Here is a 10,000-nt window from a genome sequence, read left to right on the forward strand (position 1 = left end):
AGGTGTCACATGTCGACCCCGGTAAACTAATTACGGTTGTTTTTCGAATGAAGAGATGATTTTTTTGGATGATAAGTCGGGGATACTCCGAAAAAAGTTCGGGAGTCGAAGTCATGACGTTCTGACGTTCTGCTCCACCACTGAGCTATAGGAGTCTCGTGAACGTCCAAAATATAAAGCCAATTTGAGCGGTAAGTAAGTGTCCAAAGTAATTAGCGAATTGCTTATTTTTATTTTTATTTATTTATTTATTTTTTCTTTGAAATTTTTACAGAAACAACTTTAATCTACCATTTCAGGAGCACTTTGACAAGTTACAGTTTAGAGGGACTGCAGTTGACGGCAGTGTACTCATCCCTAATCTAGCAGACAACATCTCTAACAACGACCCCAGCAGAATGCTGTCAGATAGCAAACTCACCGAAACGCCTCGAGTACGATTCAAGGTTTCGTAATAAAGTTGACTTTGCAAGTTTATGCGTTAAGGTTTCAGAGAGCGCTCCTTCGCAATATCCTGTTATCAAGTGGCAATACTTTGCATCTGAGGAAGGTACGCTAGCGAATTTTCCAGCGTTTGAAGATACGGCAGACTGCAGATCTTATGATCCTCGTTTCAGACCATTTTATGTAGAAACAGCCACACCCGAACCAAAAGACGTGGTTCTTGTTATTGACACAAGTGGATCAATGAGTGACGGGGACCGGATTGACGTGGCTAAGGCGGCTGCAAAAACGGTTTTAAGTACAATGAATCCAAGAGATCGAGTAAGTAAAGTAATCCACGATTGAAAGCTATGGCGCTTCAAACAATATTTTAACGTTAGTGTTCTCTTATTTTTCGGCTTGACTGCCTGCTTTTTTTTTTATTTTTTCCGAAGCATATCACTCTTTAATGAACCAAACACAAATTAATTTCACTAAATCGGAATGGTAATTAAAGCCCGGATAAAATACATAGGGGACGATAAATTTTATTTTTTATGCACTTTGGGTTTTCTTTGATCTTAAAATTCTGTGTAGATTTTCGTTCTCAGGCCTTTTTTGACGAAGGGAGGACAGACGCCGTCTCCCAAGTGTACTGTTTCTTTACCAGGTTTATACCGGACGGACCGAACTATCAGAATGTCACGTTTTTTTTTTTTTTTTAAATTATAAATTACAGATTCAATCTCTCCACTAGTTCTTTTTCATCTAACGTGTTTGGCAGATCCTTCTTGTTTCCAAGAACTAATACTGGAATGCCAGCTAACTGAGGTTTCTCTAACAGTCCATGGAGCTCGTTTCTTGAAGCTTCTAGTTTATCATGATCAGCAGCGTCCACCATATATACAATGCAATTGACACCTCTGCAGTATCTTTCCCACATGCTCCTAAATCGTGGTTGACCTCCAAGGGTGGATTTTTATGTTAGGATAAAACGCCTTACATTATAAATAACTAGAAAGAGAGAGACAAACAGACACAACAACAACAACAAACAGTAAAACAACAGGCGAGTAGGCTTATCGAGTTGGTATGAGCACCCATTTCTTTTTAAAATAGTCTTTCGTGTTTTTAATTTTCCTTTCTATTTCGCACTTGAGAACAATTTTGTTCTTAAACCCAGTAATTTCTGGATTAATTTGGCTTCTTCTGCAGTCCCACAAAAACAATTTCCCAACGATAACAAAATAATAATTTTGCATTACTTCAACCAATCAGAAGTGAAACCGAAACCAATCTTGGCTCGCGCGTGCACATTTTCCTGCGCTTTATGCCGGCTACGTGTAATTACTTCTAGTTTTGATGGGTTTACTCGATTGTCTTCGTCCTCTTTGATTGGCCAAAGTAACTACTCTGGTTTTGGTTTTACGAAACTCGATTGAAATTCTCTCTAAAACACCTACTATACTGACCTGGTGCAATTGCATTAACTCTAATGCCATACTGCGCTAAGTCCCGAGCCATTGGAAGAGTCATGGCATTTATCCCGCCTTTGGTCGTTGAATAAGCAACTTTTCCTGCCTGGCCATCATAACCATGGACACTTGAGGTGTTGATGATCACCCCTCTCTCCCCTCCCTCGTCCTGGTCATTTGTCGCCATCTGTTGAGCTGCCAAGCGGGCCACATTAAACGTTCCCATAAGATTGACCTGCAAAAAGACGCACGTCTTACAAACCGAGTGCATCGTAACCTTTGGCCTCTCATTTAGGGTACAGCAAATTTTGCTTGGGCCTTAAGGAGGCTCGAAAGGGTTTTCAGCTGAGCGCGCGCGCGTAAGCCACACACGCAATTCGTAAGCTGCTTGCGTCAGCTTATGATTTAAATGGGTCACCAGAAATAAACAAATACCGCTAGTTTCGCTTACCTTTCTCCAATTCCTATATACATGGCATATAAATAGAGATCTCCTATTCACGAAAACTACGAAAATTCTACTTAAACGGTTTAATAGTTACTTAAATCCGTTTGTGTTGACCTGTAGCTCCACTCGCGCGCGGACTCGAATGAGCGGGTGACGCATGCGTAAATGCTGATCTTGTAACCCCCTAATTTTTCCTGATTTTGCAACTTTACTCGTTTATATCTCTGCTTCTGGACGGTGAATTTTTTTTATTTTTTGCATGTTAGCTTAGATTAATTTAAACCGTTTGTCTTTCAAATTTAAAAAAATTCTGTAGGTGAAAAAAAAAATTAGAGACACAATTCAAAAAAACTTATTTTTCTGAAAAACTGACCTACAGATTTTGTTGAATTTTAAATATTTTAGAGAGTATTTCTAACATTATCTGGTAACGATGAATGGGAAAATTTCACCGTCCCGTTTCTTCAAAAAGGACCACATATGTTGATTTTAAGGCTCAAAGAAATGCCTAATATCGTTGACATGGTAACATTATTTTGGAGGAAAACATAATGTGAGAAATCTACGATAGGTACTTAATACCCTGGCCAAGTTTCGTCTTGATATGATTGCCCTAACTGTATCTAAGGACAGAATATGTTTATTTGTTTGAAAAAAGGAGAAACTATTTCGAGCCTCCTTAAGTACTGTCGGGTGGAGCTCACGACCACTGTAGTAGCGGACAACTGGTACCTAGTTTGAGCGATCGGCTTCTTATAAGGTCTATTTCTTCTCTTTTAGGTCTATTTCTTCATTTATTTTTCGTGTTTAATTTTAGACTGATAGCAGTCCAGCTAGTCCCTTCTATGGCAGTCGAGCTGCGCGCTTTTTTACTCAATCCTGGTTTGTCACCCAATAGAGAGGCTTTTTTTCTTCCCCTTACATATATCCATCAGAGGCGGATCTTGAGGGAGGGTGCAGGGGGTACCCCCCTATTTTTCGTGTTTAATTTTAGACTGATAGCAGTCCAGCTAGTCCCTTCTATGGCAGTCGAGCTGCGCGCTTTTTTACTCAATCCTGGTTTGTCACCCAATAGAGAGGCTTTTTTTCTTCCCCTTACATATATCCATCAGAGGCGGATCTTGAGGGAGGGTGCAGGGGGTACCCCCCTATTTTTCGTGTTTAATTTTAGACTCATAGCAGTCCAGCTAGTCCCTTCTATGGCAGTCGAGCTGCACGCCTTTTTACTCAATCCTGGTTTGTCACCCAATGGAGAGGTTTTCTTTCTTCCCCTTACATATATCCATCAGGGGCGGATCTAGAGGGAGGGTGCAGGGGGTGCCACCCCCCATTCCTTGAGATGACCTGCAGCTTTCTAACACAACTGGTATTCTGCAAAAAAAATGCCACCAGTCAGCTACGCCATTCCTTAGTCACTGTGGTGTACCCCCTCCTAAGAAAAATCCTGGATCTGCCCCTGTCCATACTTACTTGACCACTCCCCCCTAGGGGCTTTTACATAAGAACAACTGTAAGATCCCAAATGGCCAGAGAGAACCCAGTTGGCTATTTACAAGTGCAGCCGAGAAGTTGAACCAAGGTGGGACTACCAGGATCAAATTCAACTAGTGATCAGAGCCAGTCTCCAGATATCAGTGCAACTGCCCTACCCACTGGGCCCCACTGCCTCCCTCGGCATTGTGTAGCAATTTGGGAAGGGCCCGCTTTCTAAAAAAGATTGGAATTTACGAGATCAACTTTAGATTACCCAAAAATGGCATCTGTTAGTGACCTTTTTGCCAGAAATTGGTCCTAGTACAGACTACCAGCACCTGTAGCCTTTTTAAATATAACCCACTAATCATTTACCTTAATGATTTCCTCAAAGAGTGAAAGAGGATGAGCTTCACTTGCATGGGACAAAGTTTCTGCAATTCTCACAATCCCTGCAGTGTTCACGACTGCCCGCAAAGGACCACATTTCTCCACCACTGCCTTGATGGCCTGCTTCACATCACTTTCTGATACCACCTTAAGAGACATTACAAAATGTAATAATTATTATTATCGCCAACTGTGCTGGGGTTAAGTAGTAATCTGCCATTAGCCTGCAAGCAGCTGCCTTCTAAGAATCTCGGTTTTTTTCTATGAGAGTGCAACAGCACTGGCGCAAGTCTGTTACCAGTCACGCATTGATAATGGTAATGCTTCTCCATCCCCTTTCATTACTGATGCATACATACTTAATTGACCACCCCCCATAGGGGCTTTTCAGGGCCAATGAAACACAATCATGACAGAACAGAACAGAACATTCAACAACAACTGTTAAGAATCCCAACTGGCCGGAGGCAAACCAATCGGCTATTTACAAATTAGTGCAGCTGAGAAGTTGAACCAGGGACTACCAGGAACAAATTCAACCAGTGGTTAGAAATGTATCTCGAACCCCGGATTCCAGGATCTCAAGGCAAGCGCCCTAACCACTGGGCCACACTGCCTCCTACTCATGATAATACAGTTCATTTTGGGGTAGAATTAACTATTGTAGGGTAATTTGAAGTGCTGCTTTCTACCCATGTAAACCATGTGAGTGTTAGCCTTACTAATGGAAATGGGCCCACACAAGGACCGAGATGGCCAGTGTTTGCAGAAACGTAATGTACCTTGTACTTATAAGTACACATTCATTGCCATGAATTTGACATCTTCAATTCCCATGACTTGCACCCGTCTGACCTTGTTGCTCAGTTGGTAGAGCAGCGGTGATCTAACCCGAAGGTCGTGGGTTCAATTCCCACCCTGGTCAGAGTTTTTCTCTGTCCTTGTGTGGGCCCACTTCCATTAATAGAGCTAATGCTCACATGGTTTTCATGGGTAGAAAACAGCACTTTCTGTTGAAATATTAAGTGCTACACAGCCAACGTTTGCGAAACGTAACCTTCCTTGTCATTTTGGGGGAGTATTTGCATTAAAAAAAAAAGGAATATTCAGTTCACTGAAGCACAATACAGTCCTCAGAGTAAATAACTTGTATTGTTTTTATGTAAATACCCACTCCCCTTCCCCCCCCCCCTTCACCCCCAAAAAAGTATTGCATTATAACACTAGGGCCCGGTTGTTCAGAAGCCGATTAACGCTAAATTAACCAAGGAGTTTCTACACCCAAATGCTGTTCATCGCTGATACAGTATTCGGCAAAGCTTTACATTGGAAGAACTCAATATAAGTAGAAGGAACTTTCATCAAAAAGTTGAAAACGTCAAATAAAAGTTTACGCTGACCCTGGTCCAGTTGCCCAAATTTTCGGTTTCATATGCCCTTCTCACCCCTTCCGTGTTAGTACTTACATTAGTTGGAACAAAAGTACAGTTCTCCCCGAGATCACGCGCCACCCTTTCTCCTTCGCTTGATGGCAGGTCGGCAATAACAACTCTGCAGCCATTCTTTACAAGTCTGTGAACTGTGGCCAGTCCTAAACCACTAGCACCACCGGCTACAAGACAACCGACCCTTCCCCTGACCACCGCCATACTGGGAGGCGACCTGCGAGACGAGTAGGACAGCGGTAAAACGCCACATGTTTCAAAGATGGCGGTTAATACAACTTCACTGTAATTTTTTTGAAGCAAGTTTTCATATCGCTGTTTATAACTGAACAATATAATTTGAAACATGTCTTTCCGCCCAGCTGGGGATGAAGACTCGGACTCAGACGATGATGGGTTTTATTTGGGCAGTAATTACAGCGTAAAGACCGATCGTGATACTGTGAACAATGGTATCAACGCGAACAAATCTGTTTCTCCACCGGAGACTTTCACCGCGATGCCTGCAGGCGCAGAGTTGGACGAGGTGTACAATGAGGACTTTGAGCGTAGCACTACACCAAAAATATCAGTGCCGTCCACGTCGTCTCCAATTGATGGCAGAAAAGCACAAAATAAAGCAAATAAGACAAGTGATGGCATCTCGTCTTCACGTCAAACATCCGGTGTCTGTGGCCCTGGAAGAGGGCAGATTCAACCGAGGGGAAGAGGAAGAGGGGGATTCCCAAAACCCCCGCCATCCTCCAGCAATAGAGGAAAATCAACGAGAAGGTACATGTATGCATGGTCTTGATCAATACATGTACCAAAAAAAACTGTACCGCCAAGATTTCCTTGGGAGTGTAAATTCATTATTTGAATGAAATGAATGAATGAAGTTAACAAATTTTAGTTTCTAAAGAAACTGTGGTAATGTGCCGGTGGGAGATTGAAACAGAAATTGATTTTATCAAAGGAGTTGATACAGGTCGAATAACCAAGGGTGAAAGATATGGAAAGCTAAATCTTTCACGGTGGTTATTCGACCTTTATCAACTCGTTTGGTAAAATCAATTTCTGAATGAATGAAGTTACCTTGCACTTAGGGCCAAGTCGCACTAGAGGACAAAACTGTTTACTTATGTCAAAAATCTGTCATCACAATGAAGAACCAAGTGCGACTGGTTTGTCCACCGAAGGCAAAATTTGGTCGCAGACGGACAAACTTCAAAGATGCCGTCGACTACCTCTGGAGCAGGCCGAACTGAAACAAATCTTGGACAACAATGGTGAGGGTGTCTTGATTCGGAAATGATTTGACAGGTGATATGTAGCGGAATCTCTATGCTATAGACTTCGTGGTAAAATTGACAACGTTCTCATTTGGCAACAACATGAATCCAGGCTCGGGCGACCAATATTATATGTATGAAATGGGGCAACAATTTCCTCAATATCCACCAGGATGGATCTGTCCGATGCCTATCCCTTACATATTCAACGATCGAGGAACTCCCAGCCCATCTCCTTCTACCACGAGTTCTGACTCGTTGCAAGAATCCTTTCAGTTCAGCGAAGACGGCTCAATGCCGGGATCATCTCAAACATCTTTGCGCCGTACATCTTCGTCAGCCGAGAACATTTTGAGATCCCTCGTGTCGCGGTTTGTGGATGGAAACAGCGAGTAAAGGCGGTTTCGCAGGAAATTGCGCGACGCTTACAGCATGGTGTGATGTTTTCTTCACATATTTTGTTCTCAAGTGCGACTGTAGCTTTCCGGACAATTGTTTTGTCACTGGCCGGAACATTTTCAAAATTTTCAAAATTTGGTCGGACATTGTCCAATGACCGACTGTTATTTCCAGCACTGGGCTACCATTAACAAAGAGGTCTATTGGCTAAGGAGTTACTGTAGGAAGGTAGAAAAAAACTTGACAGACTTGAGAAAAATTCTTCGCATGGTTTATTGGTTTATTCCCAACCCTGAATGTCAGCTATCATGATATGGTGCCAAAGAAAATGAAAAGTGAATTAAGCTGAAAGTGGGATATGGGTTAGATAAGGGTTAGTTTCATTAATTATACCCCAGTAACTATAAGTACCAGTATAGCTTGCTAACTTTCCTTGAAATATATGTCTTGTGGAAGTGTCCATTTTGTCATTCATTTATTTAACAGGGCTAATGTTCCTCCAAGCAACAAATCTAAGCAGGAAGATGCAAGAAAAGCAGCATTATCACTTGCTGTGGATGATTTACGAGTAGCAATTCAAAAAGAAAACATTGATGCTGTTAAAAAATATTTGGATGATGGTAAGGGTAGATGCTATGAAAATCCTTCCTATGACAACTTATATTACTTTTTGAGATGTTACTTTTCTTTCTAATTTGTGACATAAAGAAAAAATAGAATGGACATGTACTAAACTGTACGGTCTAATGCAGACTTTAAAATATATGCCAAGTATAATATACCATTTCCGAATTCTTGTCTTCCTCCTCTTCAAAGTGAGTCAAATTGCGAAGTTTTTTTTGTTTTAAAATTAGTTTTCATTCATATGTAAAGTAGAACTAATTACCATTACAAAAACTTTGCACTACTTAAGACTCGCTTGGAAGTGATATCTTGAAACCCCATTGGGACAGGAAGTCCGAGAAGTTGTAATTTTGGCATCAAAATAAAGCCCTACAAAATCGAGCTTAGAGATTCCGCATGCATTTCACAGACTCTGCTGAATAACTCCACCCTCTACTTGAAAGCCAATTATGCTGAGCCAATCAACGTTCGGGCACATGCTGAGGGAGCTGATCATATGTGAAGGTTGTCAGTTGACACTTGAACCTTTCATGTGTGATTGACATGATAGTTTTTACATCAAACATTTTTTGTGTGCAGATTATGGTGGGAAACAAAGAAAAGCGATTTTGGCTGTTTTAAAATTAATTATTCTGAATTTTTTTTTTGGACGAAAATATACTTCATAAGCCCACAACGTAGTTCCCAGGGTCTCGTTTTACATGACACAAAGAGACAATGGAAACCCCTGGGAACAAGGTTGCACAGCCCACTGTTTCATGATTTGCAAAAACAAGAAATTTGAGTGAGATTCCCAAGTTTACCTTTGCCGAGGCCTTAAAAGCCTATGCCTTAATATTTGTTTCTGGAACATTAATAATATCAACATTGACTCCTGAAACACTTTTTGCTGACGAGTTAAATCGCCTAGCGTTAGACAGAGTGAAATATATTAGGTCATAGTCCTAGGAGTCAGTGGGTTGAGGTCTATAAGATTATTATTGTTACAGTAATAATATTATTTACTCTCTAAGTACGGTAAGTTAAATTTAAGATAACTAAGTAACTCCTGCATGTTTTCATTGGCTTCCAGCTACAATGTTTGTTGTAGTTCTGTTATGTGTACTGTTCACCTCTCGTCATCTATAATTAAGTATGGTGTACTTGGACCCACATAACTCGTTTTAAACCCATTGACTTCCAGAGGTTCCCCATTGACAAGTAAAATTGTCTGGCCAGTTTAGGCCTGTTTGGGCATCAAAGGGTTAATATTCTATAAAATCTTAATTTCTTGACTTTGTTAATTGAATGGGAAGTTATTGTAAAATAAAGGTATGTTTTCTTAGCCTGATGGGCAAACCAAGGACTATGCCTAGCATGTAACCTGTAATAGACAACTCTCTGTTATTAGTAAGAGACAACATTATTTTGTTAAATTTGTTTCTTTGTGACTAGGCATTGATCCTGATGTAAGCCTGAAGTCTGGGTGGACCTCTCTGATGCTGGCAGCCAGCACGGCATCCTCAGATCTTGTGGAATTGCTAATAAGCAGAGGAGCAAATGTCAACTTTCAGAAAGGTATTGGTCAATAAATTTTAGGGACTAAAGATCTATGACAGTGACATTAATGAAAACGTCAACTAAAAACATACCCTCACCCAATTTTTTTTGTCATAACATTATACTCTCTGGTATTGAAACATCTCTTTCTTGTCTGGTACTGTTATTTAAATGTATGTTATTATCTGTGTACTGTACTTTCATTGGCTTGGGCAGTTTTCTGTATTTTGCCCTTTCTCTGCTTTTTCTTTGATTTTCTTTATTTGAGTTGCACTACAAGTTTCCTATGCATTATTTTAAGCAAGTGGAGACAAATACATGACCGTAGTCCTATATCTACCCCCTCCAATTTTAACACTAATCACTGGGTTCTTTGATTTGATTTCTATCAGAAATGTACACTGTGCTGATGGCAACCTGTGCAGCTTCAACATCAGTACCTGAGGAACAGGTTTTCCAATGTGTGGAGCTTTTGTTGGAAAAGAATGCGCGAGTTAATGTCTATGACAAGTA

The 10,000-nt window shown here is 40.9% G+C and overlaps 2 protein-coding genes across 2 annotated transcripts in view; one reads left to right on the forward strand and one right to left on the reverse strand.

Moving 5' to 3' along the window:
* The window catches only part of LOC138015961 (3-hydroxyacyl-CoA dehydrogenase type-2-like), a 7,916-nt gene extending 2,031 nt beyond the window's left edge, over positions 1-5,885 (reverse strand). Inside the window, exons 1-3 of the mRNA XM_068863108.1 lie at positions 5,676-5,885; positions 4,195-4,356; positions 1,896-2,133 (exon numbers count right to left, since the gene is read on the reverse strand). Of these exons, the coding sequence (XP_068719209.1) occupies positions 1,896-2,133; positions 4,195-4,356; positions 5,676-5,858 (583 nt within the window). The 5' untranslated portion in view covers positions 5,859-5,885. The remainder of the gene's footprint in view (positions 1-1,895; positions 2,134-4,194; positions 4,357-5,675) is intronic.
* Positions 5,886-5,891: 6 nt separating this feature from the next.
* Positions 5,892-10,000, forward strand: part of LOC138015960 (ankyrin repeat, SAM and basic leucine zipper domain-containing protein 1-like) — a 21,334-nt gene continuing 17,225 nt past the window's right edge. The window contains exons 1-4 of the mRNA XM_068863107.1: positions 5,892-6,425; positions 7,811-7,944; positions 9,383-9,505; positions 9,880-9,997. Coding sequence (XP_068719208.1) covers positions 6,001-6,425; positions 7,811-7,944; positions 9,383-9,505; positions 9,880-9,997 — 800 coding nt within the window. The 5' untranslated portion in view covers positions 5,892-6,000. The remainder of the gene's footprint in view (positions 6,426-7,810; positions 7,945-9,382; positions 9,506-9,879; positions 9,998-10,000) is intronic.

The sequence above is a fragment of the Montipora capricornis genome, chromosome 9, assembly GCF_036669925.1.
Source record: "Montipora capricornis isolate CH-2021 chromosome 9, ASM3666992v2, whole genome shotgun sequence".
Classification (NCBI taxonomy): Eukaryota; Metazoa; Cnidaria; class Anthozoa; order Scleractinia; family Acroporidae; genus Montipora; species Montipora capricornis.